The following is a 27,043-nucleotide window of genomic DNA, read 5'->3' on the forward strand; positions in this document are numbered from 1 at the left end:
CTCGGATGCTTTCTCCAGCAAGATACATTGTCTCTTTTGAATTGAATGAAAATTAGGAAACACAGAGAGAAGAAATATAAATAATTGCTGGGGTTTTTTTTCATCCTTTTTGGGGGATGAATCTTTTGGTATCCATGAATACACGCCACTGTTTCATCATCATGGCATGTTTGGTTCAATAACTATTGACGAGAGAACCGAATATCCAATATAAAACACATTTTACCTTGGTCTCTCGCTCTCTTGCACACACACACACACACACACACACACACACACACACACACACACACACACACACACACACACACACACACACACACACACACACACACACACACACACTGTTGATGGGCGGTGCTTGAAGCGGCGATACAACTCCACAGTGGACCATAGTCTCTGTTTCATGATGCGTCAACGCATGAAACAACTGTAGCCACAGAAAAAAATCAACCAAAAACCTGATGGTTAAAAAACGAAGCCATGCTACTTCAAGGGCGATGCGTTATGGATGTAGATTTTGACGAGTCAAAGTGAAAGTTTGCCATTGACGACTTTTTTTTATTATGATCGGAAAAACTGTTTTATTCAGATTTTATGATCGGACTGTTTTGAGTTTACAGTCCATGTATGACGACAGAAGATCATAGTCTTATTTCCTCTTTCCAATAACTTGACCGTTTTTCGGGGAATAACCTACATCACGTTGGAACACATCAAATCACATGCAAACAGGCAATGGAAACAAAGAAGTTTCAAGGTAAGATGTTTTTTCTATCATACAAACTTTCTTATGTAGATAGCGGAAACCCAACCAACAAGATTTGCCATAATTGCTTAATCCATACAGTTGATACCAACTACGAAGAAGTTATTATATGATACTTTTCGTGGGATACATTGTGATGTTGCAGCCTAGTGTCAATAAAAACAGGTTTTCATCATAAAGTATTATATCCATATTCTGACTTGAGCAAATTATACCTTGCCTGAACCTGAGGAAACTCATCAGCGACACTAAAAATGTACTTCCGGGTCACGGAATTTCAAAACGTTCTAAATAATAGTCCTCTGCTTAATAGTAGAAGTGTCAATAATCTGTATTTATTAATAATATATGAAAAATAATTGTCTAAACATGAATAATGATTCATATTGGTTCATATTTAAGTGACATTTGCATTACATTTAGGTTTTAAAATGTCTTCCAATGAGAAATAAATGCCACCAATGCAAATAACTGGATATGAAATACATATTGGCTTATAGAGCAAAAACAATTCTAGGTGCCACAGTAAAAGTGGTTTATTGAATACTCAGTAGGGTCTGTAGAATGCATAGATGGTGTCCTTTCATTTGGCACTAAATAATTAGATCCCCTATACTGGTCTTGACAAGAAGAAGAAAAACTACTGTCAGTGGAGTTTCTCTTCTGCACTGTTCAACAGTGGTGGGGAAAAAGTACCCAATTGTCATACTTGAGTACAGATAACTTAATACAAATTTACTCAAGTAAAAGTGAAAGTCACCCAGTAATATAGTACTTGAATAAAAGTGTACAAGTATTTGGTTTTAAATATACTTACATATCAAAAGTAACATTGCTAAAATATACTTAAGTATCAAAAGTTAAAGTATAAATAATTTCAAATTCCTTATTAAGCAAACCAGATGACACAATTTTCTTATTTTTTTTGTAATTTATGGATAGCCAGAGGCACACTTCAACACTCAGACATAATTTACAAACGAAACATGTGTGTTTAGTGAGTCCACCAGATCAAAGGCAGTAAAGATGACCAGCGATATTCTCTTGATAAGTGCGCAAATTGGATCATTTTCCTGTCATGCTAAGCATTCAAAGTGTAACAAGTACTTTTATGTGTTAAGGAAAATGTATGGAGTAAAAAGTACATACTTTTCTTTAGGAATGTAGTTAAGTAAAAGTTGTCAAAAATACTTAAGTAGTACTTTAAAGTATTTTTATTTAAGTACTTTACACCTCTGCTGTTCAACAAATCCAGTAAATGTATATGAGGAGTGTCACCAGAGATACTTTGGAAGAGATCGGAAACTACATTTGAATTGTATTAATGGCCATTGTGTATGTTGCCCATGCATCGTCAATGGGCCATGCGGTGCATTCTGCAATTATGAGACAAGGAGAACTCTCCTTGGAGTCAATTGGGCGCTAGCTCAAAAACTCAACATGAGCATGAATTTCGTCAACAAGAAGTACAATATTACAAATCTTTTATGAGATGAGAGAAAATTAACTCTGTAATATCATACGGCTTTGGAATCTTGGCATTATGTACTTTTTTGAGGAAAATCGGAAGGTTTCTCCACTCATACCCTGACTAGCTTAGCATAACAATGTGAACGCGATTGGTCGATAGTCTGCTGGGCGTTATGCATTCCTCCATTCATTGCCTAATGCGATTCCTATCTCCTCCTTTCTCTAATATCTCTGGTGTCGCAGAGGCTAGAACCTGAGTGACATTTTTATTTTACCTTTATTTAACTAGGCAAGTCAGTTAAGAACAAATTCTTATTTTCAATGACGGCCTAGGAACAGTGGGTTAACTGCCTGTTCAGGGGCAGAACGACAGATTTGTACCTTGTCAGCTCGGGGGTTTGAACTTGCAACCTTTCGGTTACTAGTCCAACGCTCTAACCTACGCTGCCGCCCCACATTGAGTAATATTCTTATTCTTCTGTAGTAACATAGTCATTGAGTAGGTTGGGTAGTGCTATGACCAGTTAGTATATTGTAGACTCAGTGACTGTGATGAGGATGATAATGATATAGTAGTTTATAATAGGAAGTGTATCTCAATAAGGCATCTCCATCTCCAAACATTCTCCAATTGTCTTTTTGTCCACATATTGACCAGAGTGAGGTCAGTATGAGCTTACAGTGTATAATTTACATTTACATTTTACATTTAAGTCATTTAGCAGACGCTCTTATCCAGAGCGACTTACAAATTGAATAATGCCACTAAGGAGTTAAAACGTGTCAGAACATCTCCTTGTTCTACTGTAGCTGATGACTCAGGTTTCCCTAGTCCTCTGTGATTTACTGTCTGTGTCTGTCTATCTACCCAGCAGAGTCAGTCCTCATGGTCAGACACTGATGGCCTCTGCTACATGTAATGTTTTGTCACATCTTTGTCCTCCCATTTGTGGTCTTTAGGAAAGCAAATATAGCATCAAGGTGTTGATGCCTCTCTGTGGCTTGTTTTTAAAAATATTTATTTAACCTTTATTTAACTTGGCAAGTCAGTTAAGAACAAATTCTTATTTACAATGACGGCCTACACCGGCCAAACCTGGGCCAATTCTCCGCCCTATGGGACTCCCAATCACGGCTGGTTGTGATACTGCCTGTATCGTTGGAACCTTCAGGAATTCCAGCTACTGCCTGAGAGTTCTGATTCTTCTTCACAATTCCATTTGTTCCAGTTCTCAGAATGCTTTCTGTTCTATTCTGTCTCATCCATGTGCTTATGACTGTCACATGATGACAGAAATGAACTATAAAGGAACTGTATGATTGTTCTGATCGGCCTCTGCCTTTCATAACAATTTTAGATGTCTTTGATTGAGAAATAGGAATGTTTCTCTGGTTAAGCTCCGGTCGGTATACTAAGCAGTCAAAAGCCACCACGACGGACGAGGCTACTGGCTGTTCACCTGTTGTATCTTTCTAAATCAGCAGTTGTTCAGGCCTCAGCTCTTAAGGCAACTGTTAAGTTGAGTTGTGGTAGTACCCTGGTTGTCTACACTGTCTCGGGCTTGTGCATACCAGGATTTGTCCGGTATGTGGGCAAGTCACGTTTTTTGGGGGGCTGTGAACACATGGTGCGAACTGAACAGAACAGCAGTGGGTGAACCCAGGTGCGTGTTCCAATTGGCACCCTATTCCCGACACAGTGCACTACTTTTGACCAGGGAGAGAATAGGGTGCCATTTGGGACCAGCCATGCCAGGGCCAGGCCAGAGGAGAGGACCAGCGGAGCGTGCTCACCAGTAATCCCCAACCTAATCCCCTTTCAATGTGTCAGACAAAATCATCTTTTGATATGGACTGACGGCCGCGCTGCTCCTCCGCTGGTTCGCGCTCCACGTCCCTTCCCGGGATTAGCTCTCTCGCCTCCAAATTCTCGCTCTCTCAGAATCCTTCCCTGTGTTTTCTACAGATGGTAGGAGTTCTCACTCTGTCCGGCTTCCCTCAGCCCAGTCCTCTCACAGTCAGCCTCTACTTATATGGTTGCTCCTGCCTCTATTTGCCCCAGGGTAGATAGGGACTTTCTATCTCTTCCTCACACACAAGTTCACTCACTGAGTTCAGCATGGCCAGTGAGGTAATGGCAGATTTCGGGAAGATTGTGTGCATGCCTGATTGCATAGTGGTAGTGGGAATGCTGCTGGAAACCTTCTGCGGAGGACTGGACCATCTCCCTCCCTCTCTACCCTCTCTCCCTCGATCGCCATCTCTCTCACTTGTAGGGCAGAAGGTGGCTGTGTGTTTAGTAGCTGTCTGTAATACAGTATTCCACTCCCCTCTTTAAAAACAATCCCCATATACTGTAATTATTCATTTTCTGTTACAAATCTCAAGGATCCAATGGACAAAGCATTTCTCTCTGGAAAGAAAGGGAGATTCTTTTCACGGTTATGGTTACAACACTTCTCTATTAGGTTCAAGTGAAAGGGAACAATCAAGATTATGTCGCCCCTATTATGCCCTGCTGTCCTTAATGAGGAAGAAATTAATTCTGCTCATGTTGCATGCAGTCTCTATGTAGTGCCTCAGTTGATAAAGTGTCTTATTACTATAGTATTATATAATAATTATCATTATATAATAGCTCATTTGATGGGGTTGTCCTTTGCCCTTGAACCATATGTGTTGTAGAGTGAGTCAATGCTGTATTCCCACAGGAAATGGAGGCAGGCGGAGTTCTGAGAACACATTGTGGTGTTCAAATCAAATCAAATGTATTTATATAGCCCTTCGTACATCAGCTGATATCTCAAAGTGCTGTACAGAAACCCAGCCTAAAACCCCAAACAGCAAGCAATGCAGGTGTAGAAGCACGGTGGCTAGGAAAAACTCCCTAGAAAGGCCAAAACCTAGGAAGAAACCTAGAGAGGAACCAGGCTATGTGGGGTGGCCAGTCCTCTTCTGGCTGTGCCGGGTGGAGATTATAACAGAACATGGCCAAGATGTTCAAATGTTCATAAATGACCAGCATGGTCCAATAATAATAAGGCAGAACAGTTGAAACTGGAGCAGCAGCACGGCCAGGTGGACTGGGGACAGCAAGGAGTCATCATGTCAGGTAGTCCTGAGGCATGGTCCTAGGGCTCAGGTCCTCCGAGAGAGAGAAAGAAAGAGAGAGCACACTTAAATTCACACAGGACACCGAATAGGACAGGAGAAGTACTCCAGATATAACAAACTGACCCTAGCCCCCCGACACATAAACTACTGCAGCATTAATACTGGAGGCTGAGACAGGAGGGGTCAGGAGACACTGTGGCCCCATCCGAGGACACCCCCAGACAGGGCCAAACACGAAGGATATAACCCCACCCACTTTGCCAAAGCACAGCCCCCACACCACTAGAGGGATATCTTCAACCACCAACTTACCATCCTGAGACAAGGCTGAGTATAGCCCACAAAGATCTCCGCATCTGCACAACCCAAAGGGGGGGGGCAACCCAGACGGGATGACCATATCAGTGACTCAACCCATTCAGGTGACGCACCCCTCCCAGGGACGGTATGAGAGAGCCCCAGTAAGCCAGTGACTCAGCCCCTGTAATAAGGTTAGAGGCAGAGAATCCCAGTGGATAGAGGGGAACCTGCCAGGCAGAGACTGCAAGGGCGGTTCGTTGCTCCAGGGCCTTTCCGTTCACCTTCCCACTCCTGGGCCAGACTACACTCAATCATATGACCCACTGAAGAGATGAGTCTTCAGTAAAGACTTAAAGGTTGAGACCGAGTTTGCGTCTCTGACATGGGTAGGCAGACCTTTCCATATAAATGGAGCTCTATACGAGAAAGCCCTGCCTCCAGCTGTTTGCTTAGAAATTCTAGGGACAATTAGGAGGCCTGCGTCTTGTGACCGTAGCGTACGTGTAGGTATGTACGGCATGACCAAATCAGAGAGATAGGTAGGAGCAAGCCCATGTAATGCTTTGTAGGTTAGCAGTAAAACCTTGAAATCAGCCTTGCTTTGACAGGAAGCCAGTGTAGGGAGGCTAGCACTGGAGTAATATGATCAAATTTTTGGGTTCTCGTCAGGATTCTAAGCAGCCGTATTTAGCACTAACTGAAGTTTATTTAGTGCTTTATCCGGGTAGCCTGAAAGTAGAGCATTGCAGTAGTCTAACCTAGAAGTGACAAAAGCATGGATTAATTTTTCTGCATCATTTTTGGACAGAAAGTTTCTGATTTTTGCAATGTTACGTAGATGGAAAAAAGCTGTCCTTGAAATGGTCTTGATATGTTCTTCAAAAGAGAGATCAGGGTCCAGAGTAACGCCGAGGTCCTTCACGGTTTTATTTGAGACGACTGTACAACCATTAAGATTAACTGTCAGATTCAACAGAAGATCTCTTTGTTTCTTGGCACCTAGAACAAGCATCTTTGTTTTGTCCGAGTTTAAAAGTAGAAAGTTTGCAGCCATCCACTTCCATGTCTGTTTCAATGATATACAGTATCGTGGTCTGGGGCTTGGGGCTGGTCCTCCTAGCAGTTACAGGGAGGAGGTTGTGGGCAGTGTGAATCTGTCCCTCCCTGCCAACTATGGTACACTGCTACTAACAGAAAGGGTGATACCTAGTCAGTTGTACAACTGAATGCATTCAACTGAAATGTGTCTTCTGCATTTAACCCAACCCCTTTGAATGAGAGAGGTGTGGGGGACTGCTTTAAATCGAGATCCACATCTTCAGCGCCCGGGGAACAGTGGGTTAACTGCCTTGTTTTGGGGAAAAAGTACAGATTTTTACCTTGTCAGCTCAGGGATTCAATCAAGCAACCTTTTGTTTATTGGCCCAACACTCTAACCACTAGGCTACCTGCCACTCAAATACTAGGGCTGCATGATATGGGCCGAAAATCTTATTTGCGATTTTGTACCAAATTTGCGATTTTACACTGAACAAAAATATAAATGCAACATGTAAAGTGTTAATCCCATGTTTCATGAGCTGAAATAAAAGTTCCCATAAATTTTCCATATGCACAAAAAGATGATTTCTGTCAAATTTTCTGCACACATTTGTTTACATCCCTGTTGTAATGGCAGATTTCCTCCTCTTCTTCTGAAGAGGAGTAAGAATTGGACTAAGATGCGGCGTGGTAAGTGTTCATGACGATTTTAATTAAAAATAACGATAAACAGCTGCCTCTGATTGAGAACCATATCAGGCCAAACACAGAAATAGAAAAAACCTAGAAACACAAACATAGACTGCCCACCCCAACTCACGCCCTGACCATACTAAATAAAGACAAAACAAAGGAAATAAAGGTCAGAACGTGACAACTGTTAGTGATCATTTCTCCTTTGCCAAGATAATCTGTCCACCTGACAGATGTAGCATATCAAGTAGCTGATTCAACAGCATGATCATTACACAGGTACACCTTGTGCTGGGGACAATATAAAATAAAAATGTGCCGTTTTGTCACACAACACAATGCCACAGATGTATCAAGTTGAGACAGCGTTTGCAATTTGCATGCTGACTGCAGAAATGTCCACCAGAGCTGTTGCCAGAGAATTTAATATTATTTTCTCCACAATAACCCGCCTCCATCGCAGTTTTAGAGAATCTGGCAGTACGTCCAACAAGCCGCAGAACACATGTCCCGGTTAGGGGAGGCCCAGCTGGGATGTCTTTGTCCCATCACGCTCTAGCGACTCCATGTGGCTGTACAGTGCCAGCTGTATGGTGTTTCCTCTAATACATTGGTGTGGCTGGCTTTCGGGTTAAGCGAGCAGTGTGTCAAGAAACAGTGCAGCTTGGCAGGGTCGTGTTTCGGTGGATGCATGGCTCTCAACCTTCACGTCTCCCGAGTCCATACAGGAGTTGCAGAGATGGACAAGACTAACTGCCAATTGGGGAGAAAAGAGCTCAAAATAAATACAAATAAAACATAAATAAAAACATGTAATTGACCCATTGTCAAATGCACTGTTTAAGATCCACAATGCAGAAATCGCTCTGGCATTTTTTGGTTGCAAATTCTTTTGTTTCAGTTTGTGACAAAACAAGCACGTATAGTGTATAGAATCATTGTACCATCTAAACCGCTGTGAAATTGTAAGGGTTTTCCTCTGGTGAAAGAGAAGCAGACCAAAATGCAGCGTGGTGGTTATTCATGTTCTTTAATAAAAGGAACTCGACATGAAATAACTAACAAAAACAATAAATGTGTGAAAACCTAAACAGTCCTATCTGGTGAAAACACAGAGACAGGAACAATCACCCACAAACACAGTGAAACCCAGGCTAGCTAAATATGGTTCCCAATCAGACACAATGACTAACACCTGCCTCTGATTGAGAACCATATCAGGCCAGACATAGAAATAGACAAACAAGACATCCAACATAGAATGCCGGCAGCAGCACCGGACAGGCGGGAGACTCAGGCAGCAGCGCCGGACAGGCGGGAGACTCAGGCAGCACAGGAGAGGAGGAAGGCTCTGGCAGATCCTGGCTGGCTGGCGGTTCTGGCAGATCCTGGCTGACTGTCGGATCTGGAAGAGTCTGGCTGACTGGCGGTTCTGGCAGACTAGCGTATCTGGAAGAGTATGGCTGACTAGCGGTTCTGGCAGATCCTGGCTGACTAGCGGATCTGGAAGAGTCTGGCTGACTGGCGGATCCTGGCTGACTGGCGGATCTGGAAGATCCTGGCTGACTGGCAGATCTGGAAGAGTCTGGCTGACTGGCAGATCCTGGCAGACTGGCGGCTCTGGCTGCTCCATGCTGACTGGCGGCTCTGGCTGCTCCATGCTGACTGGCGGCTCTGGCTGCTCCATGCTGACTGGCGGCTCTGGCTGCTCCATGCTGACTGGCGGCTCTGGCTGCTCCATGCTGACTGGCGGCTCTGGCTGCTCCATGCTGACTGGCAGCTCTGGCGGCTTCTTGCAGACTGGCAGCTCTGGCGGCTCCTTGCAGACTGGCAGCTCCTTGCAGACTGGCAGCTCCTTGCAGACTGGCAGCTCCTTGCAGACTGGCAGCTCCTTGCAGACTGGCAGCTCTGGCTGCTCCATGCAGACTGGCAGGTCTGGCTGTTCCATGCAGACTGGCAGCTCTGGCTGCTCCATGCAGATTGGCAGCTCTGGCTGCTCCATGCAGACTGGCAGCTCTGGCTGCTCCATGCAGACTGGCAGCTCTGGCTGCTCCATGCAGACTGGCAGCTCTGGCTGCTCCATGCAGACTGGCAGCTCTGGCTGCTCCATGAAGACTGGCAGCTCTGGCTGCGCTGAACAGGCAGGAGACTCCAGCAGCGCTGTAGAGGAGGAAGGCTCTGGCAGCGCTAAACAGGCGGGAGACTCCGGCAGCGCAGGAGAGGAGGAAGGCTCTGGCAGCGCCGGAGAGGCGAGGCGCACTGTAGGCCTGATGCGTGGTGCTGGCACTGGTGGTACTGGGCCGAGGACACGCACAGGAAGCCTGGTGCGGGGAGCTGCCACCGGAGGGCTGGTGCATGTAGGTGGTACTGGGTAGACCGGACCGTGCAGGCGCACTGGAGCTCTTGAGCACCGAGCCTGCCCAAGCTTACCTGGTTGAATACTCCCAGTGCGGCAAGGTGGAATAGCCTGCACTGGGCTATGCAGGCGAACCGAGGACACCGTGCGCAAGGCTGGTGCCATGTAAGCCGGCCCAAGGAGACGCACTGGGGACCAGATGCGTAGAGCCGGCTTCATGGCATTTGGCTCGACGCTCAATCTAGCCCGGCCGATACGCGGAGCTGGAATATACCGCACCGGGCTATGCACCCGCACTGGGGACACCGTGCGAACCACAGCATAACACGGTGCCTGCCCGGTCTCTCTAGCCCCCCGGTAACCACAGGAAGTTGACGCAGGTCTCCTACCTGGCTTCGCCATACTTCCTGTGAGCCCCCTCCCAAGAAAGTTTTGGGGCTGACTCTCGGGCTTCCATCCACGTCGCCGTGCTGCCTCCTCATACCAGCGCCTCTCCGCTTTCACCGCCTCCAGTTCTTCCTTGGGGCGGCGATATTCTCCAGGCTGATCCCAGGGTCCTTTACCGCCCAGTTCGTCCTCTGGTGTCCATTACTTCGCTTGCGGCACCTTGGGGCGGCTACACTCCCCTGCTTTAGCCCAGGGTCCACTCCCGTCGAGGATTTCCTCCCATGTCCAAGAGTCCTGTGTCTTTGGCCGCTGTTGCTGCTGTCTGTTACCACGCCGCTTGGTCCTGTTGAGGTGGGTGATTCTGTAAGGGTTTTCCTCTGGTGAAAGAGAAGCGGACCAAAATGCAGCGTGGTGGTTATTCATGTTCTTTAATAAAAGGAACTCGACATGAAATAACTAACAAAAACTATAAACGTGTGAAAACCTAAACAGTCCTATCTGGTGAAAACACAGAGACAGGAACAATCACCCACAAACACACAGTTGAAACCCAGGCTACCTAAATATGGTTCCCAATCAGAGACAATGACTAACACCTGCCTCTGATTGAGAACCATATCAGGCCAGACATAGAAATAGACAAACAAGACATCCAACATAGAATGCCCACTCAGATCACACCCTGACCAACCAAAACATAGAAACATACAAAGTAAACTATGGTCAGGGTGTGACAGAAATATATTGTCCATAACCAAACATATTGCATTTTCAGCTGGTGTACAAAACCGAAAGTAAAAAATGCAAAAATGAAACTTAAGAATAAGAAGCATAGCATTAACACACATAGAACATATTTACTGCTTCTTAGACTTGCCTTCAATGCGAATGACATATCTATAACACACATTTCTATGTGAAATTGGTCCGGTCGCCCAAAAAGTGACATATTGCAGCTTTAAGAATGGGAAGCATAGAAATAATGCACATAGAACAGATCTACTGCTTCTTAGACTTGCTTTCAATGTGAATGACAGATCTATAACACACATTTCGATGTGCATTTGGTTCTTTCCATACTATGGACTTGGTATTTTACCAAATAGAGCTATCTTCTGTGTACCACTCCTACCTTGTCACAGCACAACGGATTGGCACAAACACATTAAGAAGGAAAGAAATTCCACAAATTAACTTTTAACAAGGCACACCTGTTAATTGAAATGCATTCCAGGTGACTACCTCATGAAGCTGGTTAAGAGAATGCTAAGAGTGTGCAAAGCTGTCATCAAGGCAAAGGGTGGGTACTTTGAATAATCTCTTTTGTTGAATACTTTTTTGGTTACTACATGATTCCTTATGTGTTATTTCATAGTTTTGATGTGTTCACTATTATTCTGCAATGTAAAAAATAATAAAATAAATAAAAACCCTTACATGAGTAGGTGTGTCCAAGCTTTTGACTGGTACTGTATGCGCATACAACAGACCTAAGATTAGGGCAGGCTATAGCCATGCCTCTTTCTGCTGTAGTTGTCTGCCAACACGTGTGTGTGTGTGTGTGTGTGTCTTTGTGCTGGAAGTGTTTAGATGCCAGTTTTCCTCGCTGCAGAATGGAAAGTGTGTGTTGTTGGAAAGTGTGAGAGCAGCACCCTTGGGTCTGGGCTGGAAGGCCTGCTGACACACACACACATGCGTACACCCACTCATGCTCATGCTTACTCAAACACTCACAACATCCAACAGGCTCTACCCACACGCACATGCACACTGAGGACTGAAAATGTACATTATGAAGATACACATTCAGACAATCCAGCCAATAAATCCAATCGTATTATTTTACATCCAAAGCCCTTCTTTAATTTCTGCTCCTAATCCGACCGTGATATTAATGAACCCAGACTGTGATCGTTGCAGCTATAGGGCTGAGACTGCAGCTATAGGGCCAAGACTGCATCTCATGACTTTAGCAGGTGTAGACAAATAGCCATAGAGCATAATCCTAAAATAAGACGTATTCTCCCCTGCAGCACATTTGAAGCCTAGGGTCCCAGACACTGGATAGCCCTGTATTGCCGGGGCCGTGGACTGGCCTCCATCCCATAATACGTCATATTCTGCTGCTGTGAAGAGAGACTTTCTCAGACTGAAACCTGAGAGCTAGGCCAACGCTTTGAAATGGAGCTGAGGGGCGAGAGGGGGAGGGAATGAGGGATAAAGGGATGGGAGAGAGGGGGAGTGTGGAGAAGGAGGGGTGAGGTGAATCGGTGGCATTCTGTCAGATCATAACATACCGCAGACAGGAGCTCTGGCTACCTCTCTCCTCCTCCCTCTCGCTCTCGGTCGCTCTCTCAATTCAAAGGGGCGTTATTGGCATGGGAAACGTGTTGACATTGCCAAAGCACGTGCAATAAACAATAAACAAAAGTGAAGACAAAACAACGTCAACAAAAAAATGATTAGAATTTAACAGTAAATATTGCCCTCAAAAAGGTTTTTAAAATATAGACATCAAGTGATCTGTTATCAGCTATGTACAGTGTTTTAGCGATGTGTAAATAGTAGTACAAATAGTAGGGGAAGATAAATAAACATACATATTGGTGGTATTTACAATGTTGTTTGTGTTCCACTGATTTCCCAAGATAAAATATTTAAGTGCCTTTGAAAGGGTTTATGGTAGCAGGTGCCAGGATCACCGGTTTGTGTCAAAAAATGCCATGCTGCTGTTTTCTTTTTTTTTTACATTCAATGGTTTCCTGTGTGTATAAAGAATGGTCCACAACCCAAAGGACATCCAACTCAATATCAGGAAGGTGTACCTAATGTTTCGTACAAAATCCATGTCTCGATTTTCTTAAGGCTTAAAAAAAATCCTTCTTTAACCTATCTCCTCCCCTTCATCTACACTGATTTAAGTGGATTTAACAAGTGACATCAATAAGGGAACATAGCTTTCACCTGGTCAGTCATGGAAAGAGCAGGTGTAATGTGCAGTGTGTATCTGCTGTTTACTTATTTAACTCACCTCAACGACATTGCTTTCAACGTGTAGGGACGTGTATGAATCCGTATCACCAACCAACATAGATACATCCTCTTCCACAGTGAAAAGTCATGGCCGCTTAGGCATGATCATTTTTGAGTAATGAAGTGATTAAAAAATATATATATATACTGTATAAACAGTGGGGCAAAAAAGTATTTAGTCAGCCATCAATTGTGCAAGTTCTCCCACTTAAAAAGATGAGAGAGGCCTGTATTTTTAATCATAGGTCCACTTCAACTATGACAGACAAAATGAGAGAGAAAAAAAACAGAAAATCACATTGTAGGATTTTTAATGAATATATTTGCAAATTATGGTGGAAAATAAGTATTTGGTCAATAACAAAAGTTTCTCAATACTTTGTTATATAACCCTTTGTTGGCAATGACAGAGGTCAAACGTTTTCTGTAAGTCTTCACAAGGTTTTCACACACTGTTGCTGGTATTTTGGCCCATTCCTCCATGCAGATCTCCTCTAGAGCAGTGATGTTTTGGGGCTGTTGCTGGGCAACACGGACTTTCAACTCCCTCCAAAGATTTTCTATGGGGTTGAGATCTGGCTAGGCCACTCCAGGACCTTGAAATGCTTCTTACGAAGCCACTCCTTGGTTGCCCGGGCGGTGTGTTTGGGATCATTGTCATGCTGAAAGACCCAGCCACTTTTCATCTTCAATGCCCTTGCTGATGGAAGGAGGTTTTCACTAAAAATCTCACTATACATGGCCCCATTCATTCTTTCCTTTACACGGATCAGTCGTCCTGGTCCCTTTGCAGAAAAACAGCCCCAAAGCATGATGTTTCCACCCCCATGCTTCACAGTAGGTATGGTGTTCTTTGGATGCAACTCAGCATTCTTTGTCCTCCAAACACGACGAGTTGAGTTTTTATTTTTCTATTTTGGTTTCATCTGACCATGACATTCTCCCAATCTTCTTCTGGATCGTCCAAATGCTCTCTAGCAAACTTCAGATGGGGCCTGGACATGTACTGGCTTAAGCAGGGGGACACGTCTGGCACTGCAGGATTTGAGTCCCTGGTGGCGTAGTGTGTTACTGATGGTAGGCTTTGTTACTTTGGTCCCAGCTCTCTGCAGGTCATTCACTAGGTCCCCCCGTGTGGTTCTGGGATTTTTGCTCACCGTTCTTGTGATCATTTTGACCCCACGGGGTGAGATCTTGCGTGGAGCCCCAGATCGAGGGAGATTATCAGTGGTCTTGTATGTCTTCCATTTCCTAATAATTGCTCCCACAGTTGATTTCTTCAAACCAAGCTGCTTACCTATTGCAGATTCAATCTTCCCAGCCTGGTGCAGGTCTACAATTTTGTTTCTGGTGTCCTTTGACAGCTCTTTGGTCTTGGCCATAGTGGAGTTTGGAGTGTGACTGTTTGAGGTTGTGGACAGGTGTCTTTTATACTGATAACAAGTTCAAACAGGTGCCATTAATACAGGTAACGAGTGGAGGACAGAGGAGCCTCTTAAAGAAGAAGTTACAGGTCTGTGAGAGCCAGAAGTCTTGCTTGTTTTTAGGTGACCAAATACTTATTTTCCACCATAATTTGCAAATATATTCATTAAAAATCCTACAATGTGATTTTCTGTTTTTTGTCTCTCTCATTTTGTCTGTCATAGTTGAAGTGGACCTATGATTAAAAATACAGGCCTCTCTCATCTTTTTAAGTGGGAGATCTTGCACAATTGGTGGCTGACTAAATACTTTTTTGCCCCACTGTATATATCAAATGACTGCATGCCCTATTTTCTGGTGGATGATAAGTTGTAAGCAAGTTCATTTTGCAATATTGACACAGATATTGTTAGAAAAACAAGGCCATTAGCGGGCCGCTATACTAATTAAAAGAAAGGCCGTCGGCGACCGCCATGGGTTTTATTTATCAGTTGTTTATGATCTGATGAGGTGTGGAGTTGAAGTTGTATTGTGTACCTCGCGAGGTGTATCGTGTGTTCCCAGGAGTTGCAATGCTGAAGAATGTTGGGTGGGGTTAGGAGGGCACACATTGCTCAGGAAGCAGCTGTAAGGGGGAGTGTGTGTGTGTGAGAGCTGACTTTCCTTTCCGGACCCAGGTACAGTGAGCGAGATCAGGAAACAGAGCACTGTGAATCTCTCACGGTGCCCCTCCCTTCTCTTGCTCCCTTCTCTCTCTCTCTCGCTCTCCAATTCAATTCAAAGTGGCTTTATTAGCATGGGAAACATTAGAATCAAATCAAATTTATTGATCACATGCACATATTTAGCAGATGTTATTGCGGGTGTAGTGAAATGCTTGTGTTCCTAGCTCCAACAGTGCAATAGTATCTAACAATTCACAACAATACGCAAATCTAAAAGTAAAATAATTTAATAAAAAAATATTTAACTATTAGGACAATCAATGTCAGAGTGGCAAAATCCAGTAAAATAGAATACAGTATAAGCATATGAGATGAGCAGTATGTAAACATTTTTAAAGTGAGGAGTGTTCGATTATTAACGTGGCCAGTGATTCCATGTCTATGTATACAGGGCAGCAGCCTCTAAGGTGCAGGGTTGAGTAACTGGGTGGTAGCCAGCTAGTGATGACTATTTAACAGTCTGATGGCCTTGAGATAGAAGCAGCTTTTCAGTCAATCGGTCCCAGCTTTGATGCACCTGTACTGACCGCGCCTTCTGGATGATAGTGGGGTGAACAGGCCGTGGCTCAGATGGTTGATGTTCTTGATGATCATTTTGCCCTTTCTGTGACATCGGGTGCTGTGATGAGCTTAATGATGAGCTTGAAAGGTACTATGGTGTTGAAGGCTGAGCTGTAGTCAATGAACAGAATTCTGACATAGGTATTCCTCCATTTGAGTTACGGCAGTGTGATGGTGATTGCATCGTCTGTGGATCTATTGGAGTGGTAAGCAAATTGTAGTGGTCTGGGGTGTCTGGTAAGGTAGAGGTGATATGATCCTTAACTAGCCTCTCATAGAACTTCTTGATGACAGAAGTGAGTACTGTGGGGCGATAGCCATTTAGTTCAGTTACCTTTGCTTTCTTGGGTACAGGAACAATGGTGGACATCTTGAAGCAAGTGGGGACAGCAGACTGGAATATGGAGAGATTGAATATGTCCGTAAACACTCCAGCCAGCAGGTCTGCACATGCTCTCAGGACGCGGCTGGTGATGCCATCTGGGCCGGCAGCCTTGCAAGGGTTAACACGCTTAAATGTCTTACTCATGTTGGCCATGGAGAACGAGAAGCTACAATCCTTGGGGACGGGCTGCGCCGGTGGCACTGTGTTATTCTCAAAGCGGGCAAAGAAGGTTTTTAGCTTGGGAGCAAGACGTCGGTGTCCGCAACATGTTGGTTTTCACTTTGTAATCCGTGATTGTCTGTAGACCCTGCCACATAAGTCTCGTGTCTGAGCCGTTGAATTGCGACTCCACTTTGTCTCTGTACTGATGTTTTGCCTGTTTGATTGTCTTATGGAGGGAATAACTACACTGTTTGTATTAGACCATATTTCCACTCACCTTGCCATGGTTAATTGCGGTGCTTCGCGCTTTCAGTTTTGCGCAAATGCTGCCATTGATCGACAGTTTCTGGTTTGGGTAGGTTTTAATTGTCACAGTGGGAACAACATCCCATATACACTTCCTGATGAACTCAGTTACCGTATCCATGTAAGCGTCAATGTTATTCTCAGAGGCTACCCGGAACATATCCCAGTCCGTGTGATCAAAACAATCTTGAAGCATGGATTTCATTTGGTCAAACCAGCGTTGAATAGACTGTAGCATGTGTACTTCCTGTTTGAGTTTCTACCTATAGGAAGAGATGAGGAAAATGGAGTTGTGATCTGATTCGCCAAAGGCAGGGCGTGGGAGGGCATTATAGGCATTTGTCAATGTGTTGATATAACTTCGGTAGCATTTTCCTCAAATTTGCTTTGTTAAAATCCACAGCTGATTTACAGTTTACAAAAAGTCCAGTGTAGTTCATTAAGGGCCGTCGTGGTATCGGCTTGAGGGGGAATGTACACGGCTGTGACTATAACCAAAGAGAATTTCTTTTGGAAGTAATACATTTGGCATTTGATTGTGAGGTATTCTAGGTCGGGTGAACAAAAGGACTTTCTTTATGTTATCACAATCACACCATGAGTAGTTAATCATGAAGCATACACCCCCGCCTTTCTTCTTCCCAGAGAGTTCTTTGTTCCTGTCTGCACGATGAACTGAGGACAATATATGGGGATAGTATATCCCGAGAGAGCCATGATTCCGTGGAAGAGTATGTTACGGTCCCTGATGTCTCTCTGGAAGAGGATCTTCGCCCTGAGCTCGTCTACTTTATTGTCCAGAGTGTAACGGTTGTCGTATGAAGGAGAGGAGCAAAGCGCAGCGTGGTAAGTGTTCAACTTGATATTTAATAAGAAACGTGGACACTGAATCAAAAACAATAAACGACAACGTGAAATAACTAAACCGAAACAGTACCGTGTGGAGCAAACACTGACACGGAAAACAAACACCCACAACTCAAAAGTGAAACCAGTCTACCTAAGTATGATTCTATATCAGAGGCAACGATTGACAGCTGCCTCTGATTGAGAACCATACCAGGCCGAACACAGCAATCCCAAATCATAGAAAAACGAACATAGACAACCCACCGAACTCACGCCTTGACCCCCCTCCCTCCCCCCAAAGGTGCGGACTCCGGCCACAAAACCTAAACCTATAGGGGAGGGTCTGGGTGGGTGTCTGTTCGCGGTGGCGGCTCTGGTGCGGGATGTGAACCTCACACCACCATAGTCCTTCTCCGCCTCTCTACCCACCTCCGTGGCCTCTTTAACGCGGCGACCCTCGCCGCCGACCTCGGGCTGGGGACCCTAGCCACGGATCCCGAATGGACAGGAGATTCCGGCAGCACCGGACGGACGGGAGATTCCGGCAGCAACGGACAGGCGGGAGACTCCGGCAGCTCCGCAGTGAAGGGCGATTCCGGCAGCTCCTGGCTGACGGAGAGCTCTGGCAGCTCCTGGCTGACTGACGGCTCTGGCAGCTCAGGACAGACGGGAGACTCTGGCAGCGCTGGGCAGGAGGAAGGCTCTGGCAGCGCTGTACAGGCGGGAGCACCTGTAGGAAGGAGACGGAGAGACAGCCTGATGCGGGGGGCTGCCACCGGAGGGCTGGTGCGTGGAGGTGGCACCGGATAGACCGGACCGTGAAGGCGCACTGGAGGTCTCGAGCACCGAGCCCGCCCAATCCTACCTGGCTGAATGCTCCCCATAGCCAGGCCAGTGCGGCGAGGTGGAATAGCCCGCACTGGTTTGTGCTGGCGAACCGGGGACACCATGCGTAGGTCTGGTGCCACGTACCCCGGCCCGAGGAGACGCACTGGAGACCAGATGCGCACCTGGCTCGATGCCCACTCTAGCCCGGCCGATCCGGGGAGCTGGGATGTAGTGCACCGAGCTAAGCACGCATACTGGGGACACCGTGCGCTCCACCGCATAATATAGTACCTGACCAGTACGACGCCCGCCACGGGAAGCACGGGGAGTTGGCTCAGATCTCCTACCTGACTTAGTCACACTCCCCGTGTGCCCCCACCCAAGAAATGTTTGGGGCTGCCTCTCGGGCTTCCAGCCGCGCTGCCGTGCTGCCTCCTCATACCACCGCCTCTCCGCTTTCACTGCCTCCAGCTCAGCCTTGGGGCGGCGATATTCTCCAGCCTGTGCCCAGGGTCCCTTGCCATTCTGGGCAAATAATGTAAGAAATAACACACAAAAAGACAAAATACTGCAAAGTTGCTTCGGAGCTAGAAGCAGAGCTGCCATGTCTGCCTGCGCCATCTTACTCTGTTTACATCTTACATATCTTTACATTGCCAAAGAAAGTGAAATAAACAATAAACAAAAGTGAGAACAAACAAAAAACTACATCAACAACAAAAATATAAAATAATATACAGTTAACATTACACTCAAAGGTTTCAAAAGGATAAAGATGTTCCAAATGTTATTCACAAATTATTTATTATTTACATTTTTAAATAGTTTGGGCAACTGAGAAAAACAAATTGATACAATTTAAGGCCAAGTGGCAAACAATAATGGAGGCACTAAAAATGGGGATGTGATTATGCAGGTCTGGGCAGATTAGATGTAGTCATTGTTTGTGTGTGTCAGTAAGTTGTTGTTCGTATGTATAAGTTGAAAGGATCTTTATGTCCTGAATACAAAGTGTTATGTTTGGGGTAAATCCAACACAACACATCACTAAGTACCACTCTTCATATTTTCAAGCATGGCGGTGGCTGCATCATGTTATGGGTATGCTTGTCATCGGCAAGTACAAGGGAGCTTTTTAGGATAAAGAGAAATGGAATAGAGCTAGGCACAGGCAAAATCCTGGTAAAACCTGGCCTTCCAACATACACTGTGAGCAAATTCACCTTTCAGCAGGACAATAACCTAATGTAAAACACAAGGCCAAATATACACTGGAGTTCCTTGCCAAGACGACGTTGAACGTTACTGAGTGGCCTAGTTACAGTTTTGACTTAAATCAGCTTAAAAACCAATGGAAAGACCTGAAAATGGCTGTCTTGTAATGATCAACAACCAATTTGACAGAGCTTGAAGAATTCTGAAAATATTGTACAATCTAGGTTTACAAACACTTAGAAATTTACCCAGAAAGACTCACAGCTCTAATATTTACCAAAGGTGATTCTAACATGTATTGACTCAGGGATGTGAATGCTTATGTAAATTAGTTATTTCTATATTTGATTTTCAATACATTTTCTAAAATGGAAAAAAAATATGTTTCCACTTTGTCATTATGGGGTATTGTGTGTAGATCGGGCTCGTGGTAATGACTGGAGCGGAGTATGTGGAATGGAATCAAATACATCAAACACATGGTTTCCAGGTGTTTGATGCCATTCCATAGGAAAAACTCCTTAGAAGACAGGAACCTAGGGAGACACTGTGGCCTCATCCAGGGGCCAACCAGAAAGGATATAACCCCACCCACTTTTCCAAAGCACACCCCACACACACACAACTTAAAGGATATCAACAGACCACTAACTTACGACCCTGAGACAAGGCTGAGTATAGCCCAGGAAGAAGTATAGTATGTTTTCTTAGATTGACTTTTGCAACCTGACAGTCAGTTATGGCCTGTAGTGGGTTAGTTTTGTTTTAAAGGGAAGGTTCATCTTCCCTCATATGCTGTTACTGGGCCATGAGTTGTTCCAAGTCAGGTCCCCTGGTCAGAAAAAAAATAACTCTGTTGATCAGGAAATCTCCTGGCCATACTCTGTCATAACTGCATAACCGTTCAGTGTCGACGAGAGATGCATTGGTTGATGTTGGGCACCTTTTGACCACTAGATGGCCCCAGAGGTTTGTTTTACTGAGAGGGGGATTGACTGTTGAATGGAGGAACATGAGTGAAGTTGTGGCATTTTGTCTGCCCTTTCTAAACAGATGGAAACGGTCACCCTATTCTCATCAGGCCTGTTCTAGCCATCCATTTTCAAGATGCATTGTACTGTCACCATTTTATCTAAAAGTATTTTTAAATATCCTTATCTTGCATTCTGAAGTGCTGTTTTGGCAAATGTTCATGTTCTGCATGAAATTTGTTAATCTTTAGTTATGGAGCTTTCCATTACTTTGCTTTTAATGGATTACATAAAACATGCAAAGGGGATAAGGGAGTACAGTAGTGTGTATGGAACAATGGAAGCAGAACTCCCCTGAGAGTTCTGAGTGAATCACAGACATAGCCTGTTGAGTGGACATGGGCTCATTAGACTCCAGTCCATTTATGGTCATTTCCTGCTCAAGGGCTAGGTGTAAAATAACAAAGGTTAAAGGCAAACTCCACCCAAAAACAATCTTTTAGTATTTGTTTCATTCGTCCATTATTGACATAGTCCCAAAATGTTTTGCTTGTCATCAATCATGTTTTCATATGTAACTTTCAAAGTACAGAAATTATCCCCATATGATGTGCGTGTTTTCTACAGATGGAGGACAGGAGAGAGGCTTTGTTTGTGGAGTCATCTAACTGAAAGAAAGACAAGGTGATACTGAATTTGGAACTCAGCATAAAAATGTACTTTTTATTGTCTTTTGTTATTATTGAATCAAATGGTACTATCAGGGGGGGGGGGGGTAAAGGACACAACACAGGAAGGAATAACGACTGACGTCATTTGGCAAGATAGCCCCAGCACCACCAGACAAACTGTTGAAATTGGCTGTGAATGACAGCAAAAGATGAGAGAGGTGTAATATTTGCACATTGTTATGTTAGCAGATCACTGCTTCTACCGTTTTGTGTTATGGTTGGTTTATTCTATATGGAAGCGATACGCTTGAAAGTTATCAAAACACTTTGTTTAGAATATCTACACAAGTTGAGCAATTGCTTTCTTCTCATATTACTCTATGTAGGTTACTCAGTATGAGAAGATGGTCATCCTCCTGCATCTCACATCTGCCTGTAGTTATTCAACTCTGCCTGCCAGACCCGTGAGGCAAACTCTGTCATATCCAGGATGGAATGGCATGCACTCATGTCCATTACCTGTAATACATTGCATAGATGGAATGGACTATATCACCCACTGGAGACATGAAGAGAGAACCTCACCCAGAGAGCTGTGCATGTCAGTGTGTTAGACAGAACCTCACTAACTAGCTAGCGAGCATAGACTAACAATGCTACTGGCTCCCATAAGAGGAGATCTGCAAATTGATACTAATCTATTAGCCCTATAATAAATTATATTCTGAAATTTCATCTGATGGTTTCTTTGAATCAGTACACCACACACGATTTCTAGCCAGTGACAGCCACCCAGCTGGAACTGACTCGCCCCTACCAAAGCGTAAAAACCTACCTAGCTAGCATTAGCATGAAGCAATATATTTGTGCTACCTGCTCCCAGTAATTTATACTAGCTTTAAATCTCTTATCCCTATAATGAATATAATCCCTATACTTTTATTCTGACATTCAATGGGCTATTTGAATCGGTAACATTCCACCACACAAACGATCTCTAGCCAGCTGACAGTCAGTTGGACGTGCACCCAATACTGAATTGTCAAAAGCCACGCTCACTCGTTTTCTGGTTGAGCACACACACAGCATTGCTACCTCATTCATAATATATCTTTTATATTCCAGTATTGAGTAACTGTCCCGGTCAGGAAAGTTAAAATCCAACATTTTATCCATTACCTTTGTTGGTGGTGTATGTACAGTGCCTTGCAAAAGTATTCATCCCCCTTGGCGTTTTTCCTATGTTGTTGCAAGTGACACCATGAAGACCAAGGGAGCTCTCCAAACAGGTCAGGGACAAAGTTGTGGAGAAGTAAAAGATCAGGGTTGGGTTATAAAAAAATATACTAAACTTTGATCATCCCACAGAGCACCATTAAACCATTAAAAAATATGAATATGGCACCAGAACAAACCTGCCAAGAGAGGGCCGCCCACCAAAACTCACAGACCAGGCAAGGAAAGCATTAACCAGAGAGGCAGCAAAGATACCAAAGATAACCCTGAACGAGCTGCACAGCTCCACAGTGGAGATTGGAGTATCTGTCCATAGGACCACTTTAAGCCGTACACTCCACAGAGCTGGGCTTTACGGAAGAGTGACTAGAAAAAAGAACATTGCTTCAAGAAAAAAGTAATCAAGCACCTTTGGTGTTCACCAAAAGGCACGTGGGAGACTCCCCAAACATATGGAAGAAGGTACTCTGGTCGGATGAGACTAAAATTGAATTTTTTTGGCAATCAAGGAAAACGCTATGTCTGGCCCAAATCTAACATCCCTCATCACCCCGAGAACACTTTTTCATCAGCAGGTATTGGGAAACTGGTCAGAATTGAAGGAATGATGGATGGCGCTAAATACAGGGAAATTCTTGAGGGAAACCTGTTTCGGTCTTCCAGAGATTTGAGACTGGGACGGAGGTTCACCTTCCAGCAGGACAATGCAACACTCAAGTGGTTTAAGAGGAAACATTTAAATGTCTTGGAATGGCCTAGTCAAATCCCAGACCTCAATCCATTTGAGAATCTGTGGTAAGACTTAAAGATTGCTGTACACCAGCGGAACCCATCCAACTTGAAGGAGCTGGAGCAGTTTTTAATTGAAGAATGGGCAAAAATCCTAATGGCTATCTGTGCCAAGCTTAAAGAGACATACCCCAAGAGACTTGCAGTGCTAATTGCTGCAAAAGGTGGCTCTACAAAGTATTGACTTTGGGGGGGTTGAATAGTTACGCACGCTCAAGTTCTCAATTTTTTTTGTCTTCAAGGTGACATGTTGTGTAAATCAAATGATATAAACCTAAAAAAGATATATATTTTAATTCCAGGTTGTAAGGCAATTAAATAGGAAAAATGCCAGGGGGGGTGAATACCTTCACAAGCCACTGTAATTAGCACAACAAGCTGTGGCATGCCCAATGTGTGCTCAATGTGTCTGCTTAGGTGCCATCATTACATGAAAGCGGGAAAAAACTGTTTTGCAAAAAATGACTTCCACCAATCCCTGTGGCCTAGATGATTGTACTATCTATGTGAATCAACGTTGCCATGTGAGGGTGCATTAGGACTGTACAACCACGTCAATACTAGGTTTTTTGCCTGTCAATGTCTATCCATGCAATCTAAATAAGCAATAGGGCAATAAGAGTCCAAGAAGTTGGACATCATCACGAAGCTGTGTCCTCTGATGCCTGCAAATCTAAGTTCTGGAATGCCTTGACTGTGAACAGCATTGCTGACGATGAGGAGTGATATGGAGGAGCACTGTAGGTTTACTTAATAATGAAATGAAAATTATACTTAAAAATAAAATGTAACTATTCAGCATTTTATCAATTGTTGCTACTGTAAATGTAATTTGTGTTCTCTTATGAATATGAAAATGTAAATATGTTTAAAATACATTTTTAAAGCTGTTATTTATTCAAAATGGTCTATGTAACGAAATATATATATATTTAATATATTCGAATAATTTAATTTGCAATCTCATGCTAATTGTTTATAATTAGTATCACCTTACATCGTACTTCTATCATGTTCCAATACATCATTATATATTGCAAGTTAGGTCATCCTTTCATGTAATTCAAACAATTGCAGTGCTGCTTTTCACGTTTATTCTTATAAAAAGACATGGGCAACATGTAAAACACAGTATGTTATGTGACTGACGCAGAACCTACGTCTCCATGTAAATGTAACTGGTATCTTAGTGGAAGACATACAAAGGATGCTGTTTAACACCCTGTTACACTGTCAGTAATTACACTGCTATTTTATTAATAGCATAAATGAGAAGTATAGTAAACTAACAAATTAAAATGGCAGATACTGCTTTTTGCTTTGGTATTACCCTGCAATTTGTAAAATATCATGCCAAGAAAGAAGGCAGTAACTGCCATTTAAGGGTCAAAGGTCATGTCAGAGGTCAGGGTCAACATGAATTAACAAATTGCTTACAGTAAGACAACAGATCACTACATCTCCAATCTCCCGAGAATTCATTTGGCTGGAGAATTAAAAAGCCATTTATCTCAGTTCCACGCTATGAGCAGTTACTGCCTTTGAGCAGCGCGGTTGTCAGTGTGTTAGACAGACAGAATCTCACCCAGAGAGCTGTGCACGTCAGTGTGTTAGAAGACAAATCCTTAGATATGGGCAAATAGACCATTGAACTAGAAATGCCATTCTAGTTCTGTTTAGATAGCTGAAGTTGTACTCTACACACAACTGATTTGTATTTTGGACGAGATAGGTCCCATTATGTCTTGCGAAAACCAAACACTGCATTCCATAGTAAGAACCTCATACCAACGGACCTGGATGACATGCTTTGATAGAAGGAACCATGAATTCTGCTCTGTATCAAAGAATTCTGCAGGGGAATGTCAGGCCATCCGTCTGTGAGCTGAAGCTGAAGCGCAGCTGGGTCATGCAGCAAGATAATGACCCAAAACACACAATCAAGGCTACATGAAACTGGTTAAAAGGCAACAAATTTGACGTTTTGGAAGTCCAGACCTAATCCCAATTGAGATGTTGTGGCAGGACTTGAAACGAGCAGTTCATACTTGAAAACTCACAAATGTCGCTGAGTTAAAGCAGTTCTGCAGGCAAAAGTGGGCCAACATTCCTCCACAGCGATGTGAGAGACTGATCAACAACTACAGGAAGCATTTGGTTGCAGTCATTGCAGCTAAAAGGTGGCACAACCAGTTACTGAGTGTAAGGGGGAAATCACTTTTTCACACAGGGGAATTGGGTGTTGCATAACTTTGTTAATTAAATAAATAAAATAAGTATACTTTTATTTTGTTATTTGTAAACTCAGGTTCCCTTTATCTAATATTAGGTTTTTGTTGAAGATCTGATAACATTTAGTATCAAAAAGATACTTTTCACACCACTGTGTGTAAATAAGATTGTTCTGTATTTCATTTTCAATAAATTTGCTAAATTTTGAAAAAAAATGTTTCTACTTTGTTATTTAGGGGTCTTGTGTGTAGATGAGTGAGTAAAAAAATACATTTAATACATTTTAAATTCAGGCTGTAACACAACAAGTCAAGTGGTATGAATACTTTCTGAAGGCACTGTATGTAAAGAAGCACGTTACTCTTCTATGAACCAACAACACATGGAATGGTCAGATATACACTCTTGAGGAGGGATAGGGTTCTACCAAGAACCATTTTGATCAGTATAACCCTTTTTGGGAAGGGTTCTTTGTAAGTCAAAGGTTTCTACTTAGAACGTTTATCATCCTAATAACTGTTTTTGGAAGAAAGGGTTCTTTGATGATTCATTGGAAGGCAAGAAGGATTGTTTGGAAGGCAAGAAGGGGTTCTACATAGAACCATATATAATATTTCCCAGCATGCTCTATTGCAGGGAGATTTAAGGAATTGTTTGTGTTACTGAAATATCTGTGTTTTTGATTGGTTGATACATTTTATACTACACAAAGATAACATACCATTTTCTAAACTAATCCAATCTGTTAGTAATTGGATTTATTGCAACTGTTACTGAGATGGTTGTTCCAGTTTAGATGACTAGGGTAGTCTTAATAGTCAGTCATTCTGAATGCAGGTTTGAGTAATTAACAATTCCACTTGTTGGACAACCTAACTCTGGATTCCAATAGGAATTACACGGCAGCATGATGTAATCACTTTACAAGGCAGCATGATGTAACTTGCAGGTGTGATGTGGCCTGTAAACCAGGAGATTCCCAACACCACTGTGTTAGGATGTACAGTTAAAGTCGGAAGTTTACATAGATTTGAGTCATTAAAACTCGTTTTTCAACCACTCCACAAATGTCTTGTTAACAAACGATAGTTTTGGCAAGTCGGTTAGGAAATCTACCATGTGCATGACACAAGTAATTTTCCCAACAATTGTTTACAGACAGATTATTTTCACACTCAGAAGTTTACATATACTAAGTTGACTGTGTCTATAAACAGCTTGGAAAATTCCAGAAGATGTTGTCATGGTTTTAGAAGCTTCTGATAGGCTAATTTACATAATTTGAGTCAATTGGAGGTATACCTGTGGATGTATTTCAAGGCCTACCTTCAAACTCAGTGCCTCTTTGCTTGACATCATGGGAAAATCAAAAGAAATCAGCCAAGACTTAAGAAACAAATTTTTAGGCCTCCACAAGTCTGGTTCATCCTTGGGAACAATTTCCAAATGCCTGAAGGTACCATGTAACAAACAATGTTACGCAAATATAAACTTGGGATCACGAAGCTGTCATACCGCTCAGGAA

The 27,043-nt window shown here is 43.4% G+C and overlaps 1 protein-coding gene across 1 annotated transcript in view; it reads left to right on the forward strand.

Moving 5' to 3' along the window:
* The first annotated feature begins 413 nt into the window (after positions 1-413).
* The window catches only part of LOC135542302 (rho guanine nucleotide exchange factor 3-like), a 126,326-nt gene continuing 99,696 nt past the window's right edge, over positions 414-27,043 (forward strand). The window contains exon 1 of the mRNA XM_064969180.1: positions 414-760. Coding sequence (XP_064825252.1) covers positions 726-760 — 35 coding nt within the window. The 5' untranslated portion in view covers positions 414-725. The remainder of the gene's footprint in view (positions 761-27,043) is intronic.

This window comes from Oncorhynchus masou, chromosome 6, assembly GCF_036934945.1.
Source record: "Oncorhynchus masou masou isolate Uvic2021 chromosome 6, UVic_Omas_1.1, whole genome shotgun sequence".
NCBI classification, from domain to species: Eukaryota; Metazoa; Chordata; class Actinopteri; order Salmoniformes; family Salmonidae; genus Oncorhynchus; species Oncorhynchus masou.